At 36.3% G+C, this 23954-nt stretch overlaps 1 protein-coding gene across 1 annotated transcript in view; it reads right to left on the reverse strand.

The window, feature by feature from the left end:
- The window catches only part of edar (ectodysplasin A receptor), a 50959-nt gene extending 27267 nt beyond the window's left edge, over positions 1 to 23692 (reverse strand). The window contains exons 1-3 of the mRNA XM_038276415.1: positions 23484 to 23692; positions 7870 to 7941; positions 1868 to 1987 (exon numbers count right to left, since the gene is read on the reverse strand). Of these exons, the coding sequence (XP_038132343.1) occupies positions 1868 to 1987; positions 7870 to 7920 (171 nt within the window). The 5' untranslated portion in view covers positions 7921 to 7941; positions 23484 to 23692. The remainder of the gene's footprint in view (positions 1 to 1867; positions 1988 to 7869; positions 7942 to 23483) is intronic.
- Between the last annotated feature and the right edge of the window lie 262 nt (positions 23693 to 23954).

Here is a 23954-nt window from a genome sequence, read left to right on the forward strand (position 1 = left end):
ACGACATAACATTAATATGTAATTATTATTGTAAAGATGTTTTTGCTGTTAAAAATTACAAAATGTCCCTTCAATAGATAAAAAGCAAAAATTTGTTTGAAAGAAAATCAAAAGAAAATCTTTTATTGAGGTAGAAACTAGGGCTGCAACTAAAGATTATTTTGCAAATCGATTAATCTGTCAATTATTTTTTTCAACTAATCGATTTATAATCGGATAGCTGAATATTTTTTAAAGAAGAATTTTTATTAAATTAAAGCAGGTGAAACTAAAACTTTTCCACTTTAGTAATTCTGGATGGAGAATATTGACAGAAGAAAAAGTGTTTTATCTTAAATGCAAATTCATTTTAGAATTTTGGTATAATTGCTCCCCTAAATGAGTTTCTCTTTCAGCTAAATGCATGTTTTAGAGCCTCTGTACTCCAGTTAACAATTAATAGATTTCTAAATTAGTTGATGGTTAATTCAATAATTTATTAATTACGATTCTTCAGATTAATTTTTTCAGCCCTAGTGGAAACCTGATAATCTGCAATGCAAACTAAAAAAGAAATCACTCCACAAAATGAAGGATTTTCTGGATTTCTCCTTGAAAATGAAATATTTAAAGAATTGTTCTGATAGTTGCCTCACTGTGGACTTGCCCCGCCGTGCAGAAGAAATAAAGAAAAAACATGGGGGAATTGTGCCTCTTTTTTTTTTCAAGGTGAAATTATATGGAAATCCTGTCCCTTATCATTTTTGATGAAACGGAGCAGTGCATGAAAGTGTGAATATGACACTAAAGTATGATTTTGACCATGATCGTATCCAACTGACAGCAATACTAATGAATTATAAAATATCAAAGTCAGAATTTCTGAGTTCTGAGACTGAAAAGGTTCATTTAGAATTTAGAGAATTTAGAATTTGCTGCAAAATAACTTGAAACTTAGTAAATTGGTTCCTTTGAATACTTTTAAGCTGAGAATGAGATGTTTTGAGTTGGACTCCCTCACATGTCAATGTTTTAATAGAAGTTTTATTGTAAGTGCATATTTGGCTTTTATGTTTGTGTCGTTGTACGTATGTAATGATGTGATGTAATTTTGATGCCTATCTTGGCCAGACCTCCCTTGCAAAAGAGATTTTAAATCTCAATGGGTATTATCGGTTAAATAAAGGATAAATAAAAAAAATAAAAATAAAAAACAAGTTCAGATTCAGTAGAGAGGCTTTGTTTATAACATTAATGATAAATTGAAAAATGATTGTCTATTTATTCTTACAGATAAGTTCAACCCACATCAAATCATTATTTCTACATTTAGTTTGAATTGCTACAAAATCTGCACATGCATTTAATTGTGAAAAAATGGAACTACATTAAAGACTGAAATAATAAAATTATGAAAAGTTCCCAAATAGTTATACTCCTCTTGGTTGCCTGATTGAGGAGGGTGTGGCAGCCTGGGGTGCCCAGTGAAGCATTTACCTACTTTGTGTTTACTTTGGCTGTCTGCAGACTGACTGACGAGCCCTAAATCACTGTTTGACTACTGCAAATCATTCAGAGTAATGCATGCCTTCACATCGGAGTAAATGAAAGCAATAAACCATGAAGAAATTGTACATTTGAATTAAGGCACCCTTGACTGTGCAGCTCCGAGGGGGAGGATGCTTGTCTGTATGTCTATTGTGGGTGGTCTGAGTGAAACTGACACATGCTAGGATCACAATTTCCATTTTTCTGGTATTTATGAGTCTAAATCTGGTTATTTTCCCAGCTTCCTGCCCCCAGCCTATATAAATACTTTAGGATTATACAAAACACAGTAAAAGCAGTGCAGAGGATGATTCCCTAAATCATATTTGAATGCCCTCACCATATGCGGTTCTTGCCCTGGCTGGCACTGAGGACAGGCCTGGCAGCTGTTGCTGGTCTGGTTGAAAAACTCGTACTCTCCACAGTTGAAGTACTCGGCACTAACAAACAGATGAGACACCTGAGGGGACACAGAGACAGGCAGGTGGAGAACACGGTAAGCAGAGACAAATGTAAAGCTGAAAAACAGCTTGTGGAAACACAATTAGGACATTCCTATTAATGCAATTATACCAGAACAAAATCAAAGACAGACAAGCGTCACCTAAGGGGGAATGAAGAGGTAAATTGGTTAGAGTAGCACTCCTTTGACATTTTTATTACTGAAGTAAAACTAGAAAAAAATCCTCCAAGAAAATAGTCATGTAAGAGTAAAAAAGTACTTATTTACCCACTTATTTAAAATAAAGTAATAACGTATTATAAAAAAAATAAATAATAATAAAAAACCTAAATAAAGTAATCAGATAATTATTTCTGCAAATTCTGATATTTCAAAGTAATGAAATAAACCCAAACATTAGAAATAAATAATATGATTACAAAATAATAAATTCAGGCAAAGAAAAAACTTTTTTTCAGCATAAACTTATTAAACCAATCCTAGCAGTATGTCAGGAAGAAAATAAAGATAAAGAATCTCCAGCTTCATGCAATATCTACTGTTTTCACTGTATTTTCACCTAATCTCCAAGTAGATCAAGTTACTCATAGTGGATACTATGATTACTCATAGAGTACGCAGAAAACATACTCAGTATGAGTAGCAATATTCTCATAAGGATATTACTCAAGTAAAGTAAAAGGTATGGTACAGTGCAGCTACTCTAAAAAGTATACCTCTAAAATGTACTCAAATTAATGTAACTGAGTAAATATAAGTAGTTACTACACACCTTTGGATCGGTAAAAAAACTAAACAGGAAGACTGCATTTAACAGAATTTGATCAAACCACTTAGAACACCACTGTTGATAAAATAACACCACTTAGTGTTATTTTATCAACTAAATTTGACGTTTTTGTATCATAATTGTGATGAAATGGACTGCAATAAAAGGAGCTTGAATCTACCTGTGGTACATAAGTGGACAGTATTATTATGAATACAATAAGTTTGATTTAATAATCCTATGTAACTGGATATAGTCTTGAATGTTTAGTTGTATTTTTGTTTTTTTACTATTGCTTCAGTTCCTGTTAATAAATTGGTGCTGCAAGAAAAAAAGTCAACTAAATACAACAGAAATATAAAAAATGTTTCTTTGTTTTTATTAGAAAAATGTATATTTTGAAAAACAAATAAAAAGAAAGATGTTTATACATATATAAAAAAATAAATATTTAATTTTTTCTTATTATTTCAAATGCAACACAACTAAGAAGTCTACCATTTAAACTCTATAAATACATCGAGTATCAGAATGTTTTTAATGCATTATTCTTTTTGTTTTTGTTTCTTGTTTAATAAATATTAATAAAAGATAAGGCACATAAGTTTTGATCCATAAATTGAACTGATACTGCAAGCCCTTTATTTTCTGGTGGATTTAAAATGACTGTCTCTGTTCGACAAAACAAAAAAATAAAGCACATGTCTTCTCCAGTATTATTCGACCAGAGGGCTCAAATAATACTGGAGGCATCACAGGAATAAACTACTTTTTTTTCCTTTGTACTAATAGAAATGTAGAATATTCAGTAGGACTAAGACTCAGAGTGTAAACAAAAAAAAAACATTTATGTGGCATTTTAATAAGCAAAGAAAGTAAAAAATATAAAATATTGCAATGTAATATTATTTTAATTTAAAGTTCACCATGTGCTTTGTGAGTTCTACACCAAAAATTGCACAATAAAAGCATTAAGTTGTGTGAACAGAGTCTGTTGGCATGTTTTGCTCCTGTTGTGGGGAAATTGATGTATTCATGCTGTTTTATGATGGGAATGTACCTCACTTTTGGAGACAAAAAGTCCCCTTAAACAATGATCTTTAATTTTCTTGTAAAGATTGGATAAAAAAGGTGTGGTTTGGGGTTAAGGTTGTGGTAACAATAGGTTCCTGCAAGCTGTGGTATTGGTTAGAGTCGGGATACATTTTCAGAAAATGTAAGTTAATGAAATGTCCCCTGCTGTAATGGAAACGTGACTGAGTGTGTATATGTGTGCTATGTGTGGGATTGTGTCATTGTGGCTCATTGTAATAAGTAGCAGCTGGAATTTATAGCTTTTCCAGAATACTGTGTCCATTTCCAAACAAACTAACTGACTTTTAACAATCATCTGCAGTCCAGAAAATGATAGAGGGAAAATAAATGAGTGTATGACTAAGCCTCTCCATCTCTTCTCTGTTGTTTTAATAACATCCTCCTGTTTTTTTCTGCTTTTCCACACAACCATATCCTGTCAGTGAGCTGAGGACATGTTTGAACAAGTGCTCATTTATGTATAAGATTCCATTCTTCTCTTGCTAAATAACCTGATATATTATAAATAAAAAACCCAAACAGACTGACCCATGCTATACATATCTGGAATGAAGTTGGTGTGATACGGATTCATGAAGAATGACAACAGAGTTAGAGTGATTTTGGTGGCATCTAGTGGTGAAGCTGCAGATTTCTACTGAATGATTTTACAACAATTTATTAAAGCCAAAATGCAATAGATACTACGCGTAAAAGAGATTATATGGGAAATAATAAATGTTGTTAAATTAAACAACAAATAATTTATTTTGTAACGATGCACCGAAGTGATTCTTTTTTTCTTTTTTAAATAAAAATGGCTTGTGTCACTCATGAACGTCACGATAAAACCATTATATTTAGGTGGTATGTAATAAAAAATAGTGATATGATTTACATAAGAGCAAGTGGGCTTTACTGTTTGCTCTGAAATTAGTTAAAATTTGAATTTGATCTTAACACAGCTGTGGTGGCCATCTACTACTTAACCAGAGAACAAAGCAAAGGAGTCAGGAAAGCTGTATGCCATCATACGTTTTTCTCCTTAACCCACAGACAGTCTGGATATTGTGATGCCAGTAAAAAAAAAATGAGGCTGATTTTGTGTCTTGTGGAAAGTTTCTGTAGGATTTAAATTATTATTCTGATGAAAGAGTCGGTAAGAACTCCAACTATAATTTTGGCCTTTGGATTTTTTTAGTAAAACTGATGTAGTATTTTGAAATTGTTATTATGAATGTCGAGCATTATAAAAAATTTTCCCAAAGCCTTTAGCAGAGAGAAAAAGCCCACAACGTCACAGAGGCTCAGACTTACCTAAACCATAACGCTCTTCTTCCACATATTTTTATTTTTTTTTATTTTATTTTTTTTTTTATCTAAAGTGTCGACTATGATAGCTGTGCCTGCACCTGCATATTTGTACCACATATATCAATTAATGATGTGAACTTCCATATCAATTCGTTTTTTGCACCATGTTTTTTTTTCTCCCAGTTTACATTTGATCACTGCTGCACTTTGTAGAATGGAAATGTTTTTTACTGTCTGAAAGCTGTACTAAACTAAATTTAAATTTTTTATACAGTCTGTGTATACAAAATGAGAACAAAAGTTGTCTAAGTCTAAAGTGGTTGTTGCTGAGAGCCAATCTTAGTCTCATCAAGCCATAAGATGCATTTCTAGTTAAAGGACGTGTCAAGTAAAAATAAATGGGTTCTTAGTTTATCACACCATAGATATGTATTATTAGTCATCCATCAGTTTAAATGTTAAAACAATTAAAATTAAAACTCTGCATATAAAATTAGGTCTCGAAAATTTATGAAAAAGCATAAATTTTCTCTGCATTGAGGGCATCAGTGGAAGCTTTGCCCATGTGTGACTCATGTTCATTGGGGAAATAGAGGAGAGTCTCTCTGCTCTCTGACTGCAGCTACAGGCTGCAGCTGCTGCATCTGAGTCCCTGTCAGTGTTTTGGAGGAGGAATGGCCTGGCTCAATAACTGTTCGCTGAAGAATGAATGATTGTTGACAACACCTAAAGCACCACAGTCAGCAACAAGACGAGAAAAAGCTACTAGACTTTCCGCTAGTCACTTTTTTGAAATTTTTTTTTTAAAACTGGCTGAAGGAGTCGGAAAAGGCCCTGAATTAGCAATAACGCAGAGGCAACCTCGCTTAGATTTTATACTGCTGGACCAGCAGAGGGGGTGGGCTTATGCTGAAAGCAGCAGCATGACGAAATTAAACTGCACCCAAAAAATCCTGAAACACGGGATTGTTGAAATGGTAAATGGCATGTACTTATATAGCACATTTTTTCAAGTCAGGAGACTTGACCAAAGCGCTTTAGACTACATTCACGCACACACACTGATGGTGGCAAGGTACATTGTCTTTGCCCAAGGACACAACGACACTGAAAGTCTGAGCCGGGGCTTGAACCGTCAATCCTTCGATTTCAGGGCAAACTCCTACATCCAACGCCACTGTCGCCCTCAGGATTGTTGAAACCCAAATTTTATTCTAGTGCCACAGTGCCATTATAAAATGTTTTTTAAATTTACAACATTTATCTTGGGTTTAGAACAAAATTGGGGATTCTCTTTACACAGGCTTTAATTTACCAGTCATAGTTGGAAAACTCCACATTAGTGTTTGTGACCGTAAAACAGAAATGTTTTTTCCTTACATGCCTCCCAAACAACTGACGAGAATATAGACAACGTCTCCTATTTCTCAAGGAGACAGTGACTCTGAGGTACCACAGTGAGCAGTGAATTTTTTTTATTTTCTACTCTTGTTTCATCACCTATTTGACGAAGTAAACATGAGTCCTTTCAAGCATTGGCTGGCATATTCAAACTTTTTTATTTTAAATCTGGGCAAGTTGAAGTTAGTAACTATATTCTAGTAGCCATAATCTGCCACAAGGATGAACATAAATATCCCTCCTTTGAATGGCATCTTCACCGAGAGATGTTGTCCTTTGTATCATGTAACCTTTTTTTTTTAGTTAGTAAAAACTCATAACAAGGTTATATACACTGTGGTCAACCCAACATATCAAATATATATATATCTTTTTTCACTATAGGTTTCAGTATTATTTATTGTGCAGGAATATTTAACAACACTGATAAGCGATGAGAGGTGATTTTTGGTAAAATACATTTTTTTCTAATTCTGGGTTTTGATCTAAGGAAAAAAACACTACAATAAAAAGGAATATTTTTTGAAAGTCTTTCAGTTGTGCAGTAAGACCCAATTATAAAATATACATTTATCTCAATTGTGGAACACTTTTTATGCTTTTATTTTTTATGTTTCTGAAGGCAATGAAGACCTAACAAAAGCATTTGAAAATTGTGATGTTACGTTTGAATTTTTACATTTAGAAATGTATCCCTTTAGAAACAGTGACTACATTGCTGCATGTAAGAAACTTGTATTGTGGCAAAAAAAAAAAAAACTGACTTGGTTCTGTCTGCAAAATGAGAGAGGATCAAAAAAGGGAGCATGAATGGAAGGGCGTGGCCAATAGGTTTCAACATCTAAACAAGCCGAGCATCGCAGGTTTCAGAGACAGAAGCTTTTGACAAAACTCCAAGATGTAGTTATTACTACAGCATATTGTGACTGCCGTAGGGACAAAACTCCACAAAGTCTGGAAGATGCAGTGCCAACTGTGGCATCAACTGTGGGTATGATCAGACATGTTTCTGAGGACCAAAGTGAAAAATGTAAGATGCAGGTGCACAGCCGGGTATAAGGATCACATTTAGCTAAGCAGGAGAAATGGTTACTTCCAAGGTAACTGCATCAAGTTCAAAGACCCCAAAGCGTTTCATGCTGCATTCACTAATACAGTTAGCACCAGCTGTTTATCTGACAACCAACAGCAGGGTGAGATGGATAGGGTGGAGGCTTGACCTGGTCACCCACTGGTTACAGAACGGACTGTACCTTCTAAGCCACCGTCATCCCACAGACAGGTTTTAAAATGCAAGAGAAGAGGTGCGGAAACAACTTACCAAAATCAAGGACAGGAAGATGAACTTCGTCTGACCTCCGCTCTGTGACATTTTTGGGTTTGCGTTTTCTCCCTAAAAGACAAGAGTAATGTTTGAAATGACAGCAAATGTTCATTCTTTTCACTCACTTCTAATGAACTTTTGGCGCCTGCAGCTTCCTGGGCTTTAACTACTATTATCAATCAGTGAAGTCATGAATTGAAACATTCCAGCCAACAGTAATGCTGTCAGTGGGAGTGTTGTGCATGTGTGTGGCCAAATGCACTGAGCAGCCGACTAGCACCACGTCACTGCCAATAAACAAGTAATAGCAGTAGAGCCGCCCGTGGCATTTTCCCAAGTCATAAATGTGAACAAATATCAACAGTGTTCAAAAACTCCTGCCAAGTCAACATTATGTTATGTGGATAATCTTGTTTTTTTTTCTGTCAAAAATGTATATTTTAGTTTTCTTTATCAAAAAAAAAGAAGATATATTTCTTGTATCCTATGCTCAGTCATGCATATACATGTTTTAACAACTAATTCTGTTTCCTGCACATCAGCAGGTAGAATTAGGGGGGGGAAAGGTGAAAATGCAGCTGTCATAAGCTTAAATAAATCAAAAAGATGAATGCAAACTTTCAGGAATCTTTATTACTCACCTGCTTTCACTATGGATGAGTTATTATGGTACTAATACAAATATAGCTGATTTATCATCAGTTTACAGAAGAAATGACCATCATGAAGCTTTATTTTTAATATATCACAGTAAATATTATTCAGTAATTTATGGAAGTAGTTCAAGTCTGAAAAAGGAAAATAAGGAATCAAATGGAACAATTCATCACTGACTTGTAGCAGATATGTAAAACAATTTTTATGCAATTTGTGTTGCCCCCTGGTGGTTATGACATACTGTACAAGGCGAAGCAGGGTTAAACCCGAGTTAAGTTAGTTTGATTTTCTTAAACAATCTCTGGTTTCCTGCTGTTTCTAAATGATAGGAAGTAACTACGTAAAGCAAATAACGATCTGTTGACACAATGGTTGTGCTGTGCTGCTACATATAATATTTGAAAAATGTGCAATGTTTCTACTTTAGATGTCGGATGATGATTGTTGCCTCTTTCACGTCTCTCATTAAATTCATGTGATGTTATTCCCTGATAGCTGTTTAAGTGTAAAACTCTACTGCTTTGTGAAAGTTGTACGTCTGTAAAAAGTAAGACCTTGAAAAATAAACAAAATGATTATCCAATATTTTCAAAATAATCAGAGGAAGTTCTGTTTTTTGGTCAAATCTGGATCTACAAATGCATGTCCAGAACTATTAAATGTTTCTTAGTTTTATACCTAGGTCAAATTAGTTCACATCAATGGCCGAACTCTAAATCCATGTGAGGTTGTAACGCACACATGTGCTTGTGTGTGTGTTTAAGACACAAAAAGGAGGAAGCTGCAATTATTTCCAATCTGAGGTCAAAATCTGTCTGTCTGGCTCCAGCCCTCGGATTTCACTCTTCCATGTCGGAAACTTCAGAGCTTCACTGATGGCTAATTCTCCAACTCTAGTGGTTTGATCTTGCTTAATTGCAGCAAAGACACACTCACACATGCACACATCTCAACACAAAGATCAATTAAATGTAAACGCAAACAGCATTCACATTTGAGAGTAAAATAGGCCTAATTGTGTAAAACCTTGTGGTAAGACCACAACCGGTCTGCACTCTGTTGGTGCGTGCCTGTGTATGTATTTTTGTGTCACTGTTGAGGAGATAAAAGGCTTGATAATGCTTTTCTTTTCTCCAAATCAGGAAATGAAGAGCAGCCAAATGGCTATGGACCCCCTCAAGGCTACTCATTATGGGGTTATAGTGATGAACGCAGAAACCTGTGCACACACAAACACACACATAACACTTAACTGTGTTTGAAGACTCTGTGTCTTCTGACAGTCTGCTTACCTCTTTCAACCCTGTCTCTCTAACCTCAGCTTTCTTTGTTGGGGCAGGTCTGAGATGAAAGTCAGCCTGAGCCTTTTTAGCCCCCCCTAGGGTATTAATCTTCTAACGATTGTATAATCTGCAATAAATAACCTGTCTGTTTTTAGCTGTGCCTTTAACAAGTTTGTGTGTGTCACTGCGGGTGTACTGCACAGTTCCTAGTATAGTACTTGGTTTGTTTTGAATCCTGTTTTTACTTTACAATCGGACTAAATCAAATCACAGCCTTCTTTAGAACCTCGCTTTCTTCATTAGCTGTGGCCTTGTATCTGTTTTTCATTTGCTTGGGTTTAATTACAGCAGAATAAATCCAGAATGAAATGGTGCATAGCAATGGGGTGACAATTTACTTTTTTAATCACAAAAAATACACAGGAAAAGCTTGCTGACCACAAAAATGTAAACAATCCCCACTAAAAAAGACTGAGAAAGCCCTAAAATCATCTTTGCTTGCCGCGTCAGTAATTTCACAATGTGTTACACTGTACTTTAGGAACCTGGTTTTATTATCTTAACCGCATGAAAAAATAAAATAAAAAGCAAGCTTTGTTGGGACAGTAAATAATCCCCCCAGCCCCGACCCTACACACACACACAACCAAGCAACAGAGAATATAATGACTGAGAAAAGTTTCCTGAAATGTTTTGCAGTAAACTGCAAATGCTGAAAATCAGATTAAATATAGAAGAGCACAGATTAAAAGTTAAAGTTTATAGTTAAAAAAGGGCACTCAAACAAATATTTAAAAATAATTGTGTGTATATATATATATATATATATATATATATATATATATATATATATATATATATATATATATATATATATATATATATATATATATATATATATATATATATATATATATACACACAATTATTTCTAAACATTTGTTTGAGTGCCTGATCAAACTCAAATACTGCATGTGATTTCAATTATTGGGCTGCTGAGTGGATCAGTGAGTAGCACTGTTGCCTTGCAGCAAGAAGCGGTTCTGGGTTCTATTCCCAGCCCAGGGTCTTTCTGCGTGGAATTTGCATGTTCTCCCTGAGCATGTGTGGGTTCTCTCTGGGTACTCTGAATTGGCTTATCTAAACCCTCCTTAGGTGTGAGTGTATGAGTGAATGGTTGCTTGTCCTGTTTGTCTCTGTGTTGCCATGCAATGGGCTGGCAACCTGTCCAGGGTGTACCCGTCTCTCTCCAGTAGACAGCTGGAGATAAGTACCAGCACCCTTTGCAACCCCACTTGGGATAAGCGTGAAAGAAAATGGATGGATTTTCATCTAACATTGACATAAAATCAACAACTAGTTAAAGCTAGTAGCTACTGCTGCTAAACGATTATAACTACTCCTAGCTCTAAGTTTCATTGTTGGCTAAGTCTTTTCAGATTGTTCTTTGCATTCTGTGATCTAAACATAATTTATCCTTTAACTGCAAGGTCCCAACCCAGATTGGGGGGGTTAAAGTTGATCCACCAATATAATGCTCCTGATCCGGGAAGCTTTCACCAACTATATTCGGAAATGTTGGAACAAGTGTAATGTGAGATTCATTTACCATTAGGAGTCTAGGAAAAAAAGAACATTGGTTCTAATGTAGATAACACATTGAGGGTAATGTGCGACATGTGTGCTTGTATTTAAAGCTATTAATCAAGTTGCACAGAGCAGATGATGAGCTGGACACAGAGCTCCATCCTGTGGAGAAGTCCACATGCCATCCCCTCACCTTATGCAGCTATTTCAGAGTTGTCGACTGCACAGTTAAATGTTCACAACTTATTTTAGTTGTTTTACATAATTTCTTCCCCTAACATCTCAACGTCAAAGCTAAACTCCAGACTCATTGGATAAGCAAGTGTTTTTTTTAATTATCTCTTTTTGTCTTATAATGTTGAACCATTGGAAAATGGAGGTTCCATTTTTATGGAAATCCTGCTAAATAAGGAGTGACTAAAACACTCAGATGGACCCATCTGGCTTCTTACTTTCCTTCCCTGATCAATTTCAGTTTCAGCATGGCATAATTTCTAGATACAAAGATGCAATAATAGGTTTCTAATTAGATAATAAACAGGTGTAAATAATAAGGTGTTTGTACACATGGCACTAATTTAAATAAGTAGCCTCAGATTGGGAATCTGTATCCTCAAATGCCACATCGAGAAATATATAGTAATCCTTCAATCCTTTTTAAATCCATTTTCACCAAAACATTCAATTCAAACATCAACACCCGTGTTCTGGCACATTTTTTTTCTTTCATACACATTTGAAATCCCAGGCTAGATTTCTGTTCAGAGTCTTAAATTAGATTTTTACCATTTTACCCAATTAGTGTACTTTTTTCAATATAAATTTCAGATCCTGCAAATAATTTAAGAACAGCACTGTAGCTTTCTTCGTGTATTTCTCCCAGGCATCAAGTTCTAATTCACTCCATCAATTCTTGTGGGAAACTATATTCTATGCAGCTCTGCCTATATATCATTAAGCATACAGAGGAATTGTTAGGAAGATGACTTTTCCCCTTTGTGGCTTAATTTTATAAAGAGTATTTATTACAGAGCTCGGTAATGATAGCTTGACTAGGTATTAGGCCAATTAGTGGTAAGGGAAGCCGTCCAAAAAAGAAAAGAAGTGTAGGCAGTCAAAATTGTGGTTAGAGGAGGCTCATGAAAGCATTTAATTTCTGATGACAATTCCATTAGCAGAGAAGAAAGTCAGAGCTTTTTAATCACTTTGGATATTTTTTCCCACATTTTATTGGTTTTATTACTTTACTCCTTAGTTTTTCTTTCCACTAGCCTTTATTCTTTTAAGCTTGTAAACAAGCTGCAACAGAAAACACACAATAGTGCTGAATTAAAATGTCATAAAGCACCAACCTGACCAAGGCAGTAAATACATCGATTTTCTATGTTTAAATGTGCAACTCCTGTATGCAGCTTATCCAACAAGGATGGCCCTGTCATTGTGATCATTGGTCTTCCTACTTCAGCGGATGAACATGAGTCTACCCTGCCATAAACACAATCATACACACATGCAAACATAATCCTTTCCAGCCGTACACAGGTCCTGAAGTTAATCAGTGCACTGGTAAGAAGCTCAAACCCTAAAAAGGCAATTACTCTATCCCTTTACAGACCAGGGCTCAACCTGCCAAATCTACACAAGATCTCAAACAGATGTTACGCAGTTTGAGAAAAAATTAAGTCCTTCTTGTTGCTTTATGCATGCAAAACACGACCAAAAAGCAATAACTTTGAGATAGTGACAAAAGACAAGATGTCACTATCGCCACTCAACACATATCTAAGAAAACATTTTGGTACTATTCACGATTCAGTGTCTGTTTACTTAAGTAAATCCCACTACATTCAAGCTAAACCCTGCACAATGTTGTAAGAGCATAAAGTATAAACTGCAGTCATGAAATATTACACAGGTTGATTATCTGAATTTTCACCGGCAATACAACTTCAATGAAGTGGGTTTGAAGATATAAAGGAGAGAAGCCGCAAACTTCATGGATTTCCCCTCTTTTAAGTTCCTGTAGTCTCTCATTTAAACCTCCACCAGTGCTGGGAAAACAACACATCAGTTAAGGCAGAAAGAAAAGGGTTTTAATATTCTAGATTTATAGACTTCAAAGAAATGTATCAACAATCCAACATGAGAGTCGTACATAACTAGGTTTAGAAATAAAAGTCTTTATTTGTACTTCTGACCATTCTATACAACCTTATTAAGTGAACATGATCCCCAAGTAAAAAATCTACAGAAATACATTTACTTGTATCTATAGCCTTGTTTTTTTTATCCAGTCAATATGAAAACAAAAAGAGTTTGGAAAGTGGAACACAGAATAACACAGAAGTTCCTAATGGAGCAACAGCCAACTCTTGGTGTCTAATAGCTTTGCATTGCGAGCAATTTCTGTTATTAATTTAAATGCTCAATACAAATATTTGTTCTTTATTTCACCACAGCCTGTGCAAGTACCTACCACTGCATTTTTAACGTTTAATGGATGAAAGTTTCACTACTCTTCCCAGTTTAATACCATGTCATTACCTCCATAATGGTGATAATCTTCTCACTATCCTTCTAAAGACTAATATGTTCCAAATATGATCCACATTATCCAACGAGGGTAAGAATTTAGCCAGTCGGATCTCATTCCCGCTGCCCTGGCTGTCTTTTTTTTTGATGTGACAGATGTAAAGGAGGAATGTGCTGCAGGCTCTTTGTCTCTCGACTATGATTTGGAGGCAGTTCGATTGTAAATGCAGGGCTGGTGGGATGGCAGGCCTGTCAGTCAATTCGGACCGGCTGCTTTCACCTTCGCAGACTCAAATTACAAGCTCACCTAAAAAGCTGACTTCAATAGAACTTACTGATTGGAAAAAGATCTAAAGAGGGACTGGGTTGTGTATTTTTCTGCAAAGCCTTCCTGTGTGTTTGAAAGGCCCACAGGAAGTCGAAGCTCACTCAGCAAAGAAGCCACCAAGGCTCACTTATGAGGAGCTTAATGAGCTGTAAATAAATAGAACTGACTTGCTACATGAAGTTTAATGTGAAAATAAACCCACAATTAAGGTGATTTCCAGCACCGAAGACAGACGCAAACCTCAGAACAGCTGGCCTCCGTCTCCTAAATCTCATTTTACTCCAAAGCCACCCAGCTTCTTCCCCATGTTTTGAAAGCAAGCTCAACTCTTGCTCAAATAATACACTAATGAAACTTAAGTTTGCACCAACAGATCCCTGTGGTAGATGAGTCTGAAGGCTTTTTTTTGTATATTTAGTCTTTTTAGTATACCAACTCTATACCAACTGGCATTTTAAAATAGCAAAACAAGACAAATGCTCTTTTAAATGAAGCCAAAAGAGTACTTTGCCACGTATAATTTAGAAAAATTGCGCAAAAATTAAAATCAATAAAAATAAGGAAAACATCACATGATGTTGCAAGAAAATGTGGTAAAGTCAATAAGCTCTAACCCTAGAATGTAAAACGGCTGAAACCTGTTTAAAACCAAGGGATAGTTAAGGTATTAGGCTGTTTGTTTGCGCTTCTGACACTTTGTATCTCCACAGTGGTTAGCATTATACTGGTTTCACAACTTGTAACATGTTTAAGCTCTGCTTGCTTTTATTCGGAGATCAAAGTTATAACTTCAGTTATAACAAAAAAAAAAAAGCTGCACAAACAAATTACTGGTGACCAAAATCCAACCATTTTTGGTTACCAGCATGTGACCAAAAGCGGCCTGCTCGGTCAGCCCCGACCCGCAACTGGCCGGCAGAAAACCAAACATTTGTTTCTGTGGTTCATAAAGACTATTTCTTTTTTCCTTTTTTTTCTGGAAGAAGTCTCCTTTACTCTGGTATGATTGAATATCAGGATTAAAGAACTTTATGTGACTTCGTTGGGAATGATAAAAAAAATGATTCCACCTGCATTTTATTTGATCTACTTTTATCCTGCACTTTTAGAAGCAGACCACATTAAAATTACAGTAGCTCCTCATTTGAAGTGAAAAAAATTAGAGAATCTTGAGGTTAGAAAACAACAATGACAATAAAAGCTTTGATTTCTTCTCATAAATATCATTTTTTATTCATTCACATCAAGGCACTGGTTCTTTTTTTTTCTTACAAGAGAAAAATGCAACCTATAATAATTTCATTGCCCTAAATGAAATACGTTTTTGTGTAAGCCTGTGTGATGTTTTCTTCGTCTCTTTTTATCTTTTAATTGCTTTAATTACAGACTTACTGTCAGCTTTTCACTCAGGGCACCAGAAAAAAAACAAACTTTTAACGGGTATGAAAAGAAAAAGCAAGTGCCTACGCAGCCTGCCTCTCTTTCTGTCTCACATCACACACCTATGGCAGTTCCAGTCAGTCAGCAGGCTCTTTGATTCTCTGCCTGCTGGTGATCAGTCTTTCATCGTCTCCTCTCCTTGATCCCTTGTTACCTCTTTAGCTCAGCTGGGCCAGAACGTCTCTCTCTCCCCGTCTCTGAGTCTGTCTCTGTTTGTTTTGCATTGAATGTAGGTGGGAAGCCTAATCTGCAACCTGGAATTCATCTGGATCATCATTCTTTCTCCCTGCCTGACGCCTACAGGACAGTCATTGGAGAAATAACGAACAGTTTCCTTATAACCAAAAAGTATATTTTAAACTAAGTTGTGTATAAAACCATCAAGTTTCGACATTATTTGCTCCTATTTGTTTAAACTGGACAGATTAATCATGATACATCACAAGTATGCATTCTCATACCTCCTGTAACACACCTGAAGGGTATCCAATCGCTTGTCATTGGGGTTATAATTTAAGTTTTCTAAGCGTTCCTGATGGATTGAAAGGTAAGGGGAATCTTCAAAGCTGAACTCTATCTCAATCCATTAAAAAAACAACTCAGAGACTTTAGGCTGAAAACCATCAGAATACAGCCACAGCCACTGTATGGTGGGGTTTTACTACAAAGACATGAAAACCTTTGTTGAAAAACCAAATTTCACATCTGCTCATATCCTTCATCTGGGAGCAACAATAACTTTGCCCCTCAATTACTTCCAACTCACTAACTGCCTAAACACATGATGGATTAAATGTTGTCTCATGCACTGATCTCACTGCTTAATTTAGAGATGATACATCAGCTGGGTTTTTTTGTGTGCTTTTTTTACCAAATTGCATTTTTGTTCTTGTATTGTCATTGACTAGCACAAGCATACGTTGATCCGTACATACAGCAGACATGAGATCAGGTGGAGTAAGTTGCCCTGGTGGCTGGCCTGATTGCTCATTTCATTCAACACTCTAACTCTGCCCGGTTTCCAATTTCCTTTCATCTAATCCACCTGCTCCTGTCTCTATATAAAAAAGGGGAGTGGTGGCCTAGTGGTTAGGGCATTAGGCTTAAGTTCTGAGTTTGAGACCCACTCCCACAAACTGCCACTCTGGGTCCCTGAGCAAAGACTCTTAACCCCAGCCATGGGGGCCAGATCATCATCAGGTTTAGAGCATTGCTGATGCCATAGTTGATGTTCTCATTCTCGGGGGCCGTTTATTTTGGCTCAGTCAACAGAGTGTTTTTTTAGCGTTTTGTAGTGTTCCTGATATCCTGTCCTATTCTTCCTCTCAACCACTGAACCTGCCAGTTCCCATCTGAATGTTCTACCTGAACTTTCTGTGGACTCGTGGAACCCCGGACCAGCGTGTTTCTGTTCTGATCGGTTTCCCTGATCGGGTTCGGATTCCTGCTTGTTCTCTGGGACTGCAGCATCAGGGACACTCTGGGCGGCGCCTGCTGCATCTAGTTTGCAGCCCTCTGGCTGGATCTTATCATCTTAAATGGAGATCAACTGAACTGATAAACCAGGTAAGTTACTCACATAATCATTTTCCATCAGATTATTATGGTCACTTACCTGTGTTTTTTCTCCCCCAGAGTTTCCAGTGACGGGAGGTGCCCCACCCTAGTCGCAGCCGCTACAGATCCACAGCTGTTTCAATAAATGCCTTTTAAGTAAAAGCTGTCTCTCTTGCTTTAATTCTGGGTCCTACATTCTTGGCTTATTACATATTTTTTGTTTGATTTGTTGATCAATGTTTCTATATGTTTAAATTGAGACATGTGTAATAGTTTTTATAACTGTCATAGAAAGAAATATGGGCGTAAAATAATAGGTATGGAAATGGGCCTTAGACAACTTGGATCTCTTCATCATTTTTTTTTATATTTTAAGCTGTACTTTTAAAATAGGATTTTAGTGTTATTTCAAAATAAAGACAAAATGATTAAAGAGTTGATGTTTAAACTGTTTCTCATACAAGTGATTAGCCAGAATCCTGTTGTTGTAATAATGGGAAGAGGAAAATCAGCCGAATGTGATCTCTGATGGCCAACATTTTCAGTCTAGCATATTTTACAACAGATAGAAGTCAAAAAAACCTGCGTGGGTATTAAAGAAAGAGATTTTTCTTTAAAATAAGAAATAAATCTGCATACATGTTAGATTTAAATCTAAAAACCTGGAATATCAATGCTGCACTGGTTTTACAACATTAAGTTGTGAAGATGAAGACACCAAAATGAAGAAAAAAAATATTCTGTGTATGACTAAAGCAGTGCTAGGCCAAATAATCTACCAAAATGTATGTTTTCCTAGTCAGTGTTTGCCCCCCATCGGTCATTGTTCTGTAGTGCATTTATTGCTTCAGCAAGATAGTCGGCAAAAAGTGAAATGTGACATAATTCATTAGAAACTGCTCCTGTTGTTGGAGTTTGCAGCACAAAAAATGAAATTAACAAGGCAAACCATGCCTCAGTTTTATCATTTATTATGTCTAGACATCCTGTACAAGAATACTTTCTTTTTCCTAAGCACCTTATTAACTTGCAGACATGTGGTTCAAACAGCTCAGAAAATATTGGTTCGCAAAAATAATTAGGTAAATAAATAAAATCAGAGTTAATGTACACCATAATTTATATCGTCATCCTGTTTTTTTTTTTTTGTATCTATTTATTTTTATCAGTTCCCTCAAGGTATGCTTGAATTAAAATCTTTTGGCAGATGACGTAAACTTTAAATTCATAAAATGATGGCGTCTTTTCATAAGTTTTCCCCAAAATCTACAGTAGATCTCTAATGAGCAGCAAAATGCTTCCATAGAGAAAATAATTTCAAATTTTACCACCTTTAACATTTCCTCTGATTCTACACCTCATTAAATCTGAAATTTTTCACAGACGAGTCTTGTATTGTAACTTGCTAACGTTTGGTGCTTTGATTTTTGAGTTTCCAGGCCATTAGGGCTGTTCAACAGATGATTTCTCTGTGCATCTCCACTAAATCCTGAAAGATGTTGCCAAAAATCTAAATTGTGACTACTTTCAACTAATATTGGGATTTTATTATGACCTTCTTTTACAATAACAAGCATGTGGATGTTACCAGCTTTTACATTTTTTTTTCGTGACCTTGACAGCTTGTTTGTCCAGAGTCTGTTGTTGCAGGACTTTACTGTAAACTTTGCTTGAAAAAATATCTTATTTCTACCCTTGTGCATGGATCTGCATTCTAGCTGCAACTTTCTCTTCCTTTTCATGCGGCTGCAGACCCACTTTAATTGTATTATCACCACCTAAAGGGCTGGAGGGAAACATTTAGTGTCTTAAACTTAATAATAACTGAATTTTATTGATCTAACATTGGAGAAATTTACTTTGCATTTAACCCATTCCCTTAGGGAGCAGTGGGCTGCCATTGTGGGGCGCCTGGGGAGCAATTGGGGGTTAGGGGTTAATGTTCAGAGAGCCAGAGTGGCAGTCTGTGGGAGTGGGTTACGAATTCAGGATTCCAAGCTCTACGCCCTAACCACTAAGCCGTCACTCCCCTTAATTGTTAAATGTAATGTGACAAAAATGTTGTGCTTCTGCAATTTAAAAATTGCACTTTGAAAAATAGCATTAATAGTGCAAATGAAATTAATTTCCGAGCCCTAATCTCTAAATATAATTTAAATGTCTGCTTTGGGTACTGTAATCCTTATGTTTTAAATGTGACATATGGTTACGGATAAAAACATAACCCAGCTCTGCATGCATATTCATAGACAGAGGCTCTGTCTCTCCATATAGAAATGGTTGTTGGTTCAAATGGAACTAACGCTAGGATGTTTTTAAGCGATTGCACAGCGGCCATCAGTGGTACTGCACTTTAGGAAGCTTTGGTTTGGGCTTCATGTCTGACATCAGAGGAGTGCGCATATCTTTAATGCATCCAGCCTGTGTTTAAAGTTGCTTCGCCGGAATCATGAAGCATAAATCAGAAAATAATGAAATGCAGCTATCCTCCAATGTTTTCCTAAGTCTTCCCGGAAGCCCCTGAGGGAGCTCAGCGAAGAATCACTGCTCTATCTGAAGCTGTTACCGACAGGAGACTGGGAATAATGAGTGTTTGGTGAGGCAGCCAAGAAAACAAAAGCATCTGAGTGGATTTTTGACAGCTTCAGCTACACATTCATTCATGTAATGACCAATAAAAAACATTTTAAGGTTTTTTTAAATTCAGTCACCAAATAAAAGCCTCAAAAAATCCTGGGATGATGATACTGTATACAAGAATCTCTGTAATAAAGAAATGCTTAAAGATGGAATTTTGTGCAAGTAGTTTCCATCACTCTTAAAACTGGAGAAAGAAATCATTTGATAAAAAATTCTATAAAGTAAAAAAATAAGCTTCACAAAGCAGCTCATTAAGGACTATGTAGATATTGAATTATAAACCTGCAACCTTGAATGTGGCCTACATTTTCAACCAAACAGACATAAAATAAAAACGATTCCCTTTCTTTCAAAATAGTCCAAGTAACAGCAAACTTAAAGGCACAGGACAAAAAAAAAAAAAAAAAAAAACAAGGTTTTAGTTGTTTTTTAGCTCTTACTTCTCCTTTATAGAATTCCCACCCTGGTCCTACAGGTTATTGTTAGAGGCTCAGTTTCAAAAAGCCAAAGTTTCATGCTTAACAAACCAATCCTGCTGCTGCACAGGATGAGGCTCGTCACAACTTGCAATCGGATACAAATTAACAGCAACACAACATTATTATCTGATTGCTTAGAGCTTAAGCATAAAAGATAGAGAGGGGAGTGGATAATTGCAGCCAGATGAGAAGCTGAACACTGATCACTGTTCAGGTCCTTAGAAATAAGGCTGATTTCTTTCATTTCTAAATACTTAAAAGAAAAACTATGTGTGATGATTATTAATTATAAAGGATTGGAGCTCCTTTTCAACTGCTAGTTTAAACACATTATCAGTTTCATAAATTGAAATATTGGTTCATTGCGGGAAATGTTTGTTGATCATATAATATTTGTAAATACAGGAAGACAGCTGCAGGCTATCAGTTTATTTATCCCCTGCAATTATATCTCCAAAATGTAAACAGTAACTTGCAAAAGCGTTCACAGTAACTGAACTTTTCTTGTCACTTTGCAAAAACAGACTTCAATGTATCCTATTTGGATTTTATGGAAAAAATTAAGAACATCTTGAGTGCATATTTGCGCTCATGCATTTTTTTGCAGTAATACCAATCAATAAATCCGAAACAGTTGTCTTTAGTATTTGCTTATAGAGAATTAAAGAGAGTCCACCTGTCACTGAGAATTCAGCTTTTCCATGAAGGCCTCAGAAGTTTTTAGGAACATTTAGAGAACAGTCAACATCATGAGGCCCACCTCATGATGTTGAGGATAGAGTTGTGGACCAGTTTAAAGCAGGTTTGGGGCAGAAAGGAGTGGGGTGCATCATAAGAGGTCATTGTTCAATTAATTATCTAAAAAGATTATAAAAGTTAATCTATTTTTTAATATTATCCTCCTTCAAGGTAAGACAAAAGCAGCCATCCTGGCGACTGAAGGGATAGAGGAACTTGGAGATACACAACTCAGTTGGAATTCTTTCACCCCGAATCTGTCCCACATGAAAGATACCATCACTTGAAGAAAACTAAGAATCCTCTAACATGTTAATTACAGCTAAATGCTGTAATTAAAACATTATTTAAATTTAAACATTATTTTACCTGCATACAAACAACTACATATAAAAACTGACAGAGAAAGTATTTCGAGTTTAGGCTAAAAATGAAAGCTAAATAAATACCAGGCAATATATCAGCAACAGCACTACATTTATTATCATTATTAGTAACCAAGAGGAAGGCTTCGGGTCAGAGATTAAACAAGACAGAAATGTTAAAATAACAAGCCACTGTAACTGATCCTGAACATTAATATAGCATGTCCGGATCATGTAGGGTTCCACAGTATAATCATAAAGTTTAGTATCCCAACATAGAAAACGGGTACAATGGAATTAAATGATTTCACTGATCTGAAATAACTTTACACTGCAAAAACTATCTAGAAATAAGTAAAAATTTCTTAAATTAAGTGTATTCACCCTTAATTTGAGCAGGTAAATGAGATAGTTTGCCAATGGAATGAGTAATTTTACTCTTAAAATAAGATAATTAGATAATATGCACTTGAAATAAGACAATGCAATTGTGTTTTCTTATTTTAATATAAATTGTCTTGTTCCACTGGCAAAATGTTTCTTTTACCTTTCTCAATTCAAGAACAAATGCACTTATTTTAAGAAAAAATGACTTATCTAGATTCCGATTTTTTTGCAGTGTACCTACATAAGTGAACGTGGCATAATATGCAGAGCTGAAGCCTCCTTTGAGATGCATCAAGAATGACAAAATATTCAACCCCAGCACGCCTCAAGAGCTCGTTTTTATTTTTCTATGGGGTAAATGGACATGCTGAGTTGTATTAAAGTCAGCTGTGATTCCACATAAATCTTACCATCCACTTTCACAGGAAAAAACACACAAGATCTCCCCCTTCCTATTGAATCACTCCAAAACAAATATAAGTTTGAACTCAAATACAGCATTTAGTTACAGAGTGGCAAGTAAGTAAACACATGATCAGTTCATACATATGACTGTAGCCACCAGCTTTGTTAGCTGTTCAGCCTTCATCTTTTAATCCCCAGAAACCATATTACCACCTCTTAAAGATAAGTTAAACTTCCTTCTGTGACTTTCTTTCTTTCCTCTGTCTCCTTTTGACTTTCTACTTGCAAACTTGAAAGATCATAGTGGCAGCAGTGACGGGCAGCAGGGGGGGTGGCGGGGGGGTCTAGAGCAAGGGGAGCCAGTGAGACTGTGTGGATAGAGACGGATTGATTTCCTCCTCCTCGAGCTCCAGTTCAAAGCAAAGCAACCCAGCAGACTTCAGAAGCGCAGCAGGACCTGACATGTCCCCCAGCCGGCTTGAGCTGCCTGTCTGCGGGCAGGACTTCCCCCGGGGGGCTCCGGGGCCCGGGACAGTCAGGCGGCACCAAGAAAACAATTATGCAGAAAGCGCACAAAGCTGTGCAACATTCACAAGGACACATTTTTAAATATTCGTTAATTAAAAGAAATCTCACAGCCTCAAACAAAAATGTATAACAATAAAAAATAACCTAACAAACCAAGAAACAGATAACATCTAGCTCTATGTTCTCCAATCCTAAATCACAGCCTTGTCACAAAGTCAATGAGGCCTATAAACTATAGAAATAGTGATGTGAAAATTATTCTATCTCCTTGGGCTAAAACTTTTGTACCAACATGCACTCTTCACATACTTTAGAAGTGTTTAGAATGATTGCTTCACACTCAAATAATCACATTCAAATGTTATTTAGAGATGACATTTGTGCAGAAAGAAAAAATAAATAAAAAAGCAAGTAATGTCAGCATAGCCTTTAAACAAAGTCCTTTTTTTTATTATTTCTAAACAGACATAACCTTTAGGTAAATAAACCAGGAGCTATTTTAGGTCTTGGCAGATCAATATTCTCAATGACTTCTAACTTTTCTGCTTTAACATATGAATTGGATTTCTATGAGGTCATCTTACAGTAAAGCACATGTTTATCTGGCATTAAGAAGTGTTGCTCAGGAATTTCCCCCAAGTCTTGCAGCAATCTGTCCGTGCATTCCTCAGAGTGAAGTTCTTACCTGGATCCTCCTGGCTGTCGGTGCAATGCTGCGGTCTCCCTGCTGCTCTGCGCAATCAGCGGACTTGGTGATCGGAGTTCAATCCCCTGCGTGGCGTCGGGTGAGCATCGCCCACGGACTGGCTGTGATCAGGGGAGTCTGAACGCAAGTTCTCAGCCTCCACTGTGGTGCATGTCGGCCTGTCTCCAGGCTCCTCCTTGGTGAGTAAAAAGATTTGTTTTCTCCGCCCTGAAAGAGAAACGGATTAACGTGTGCCAGGTAGACTGCCAATTAACAGGCTGCAGGTTATGACTCGACTCTGCCATCTAGCGTTCATTTGGATGAACTTTTTTTTTTTTTTTTTTTTTTGTTAAGGGATAAAATCCCATTTTCTGCCTCCTTTTAAAAATGTTTTAAACGTGACTGAAGTGGACTAATTTCTACTTGCACGTTTGAAAGATTTTCCTAGAATTTACAGAAAGAAGTTAATAA

Source organism: Cyprinodon tularosa, unplaced genomic scaffold, assembly GCF_016077235.1.
Source record: "Cyprinodon tularosa strain WSP-4 unplaced genomic scaffold, ASM1607723v1 ctg124, whole genome shotgun sequence".
Classification (NCBI taxonomy): Eukaryota; Metazoa; Chordata; class Actinopteri; order Cyprinodontiformes; family Cyprinodontidae; genus Cyprinodon; species Cyprinodon tularosa.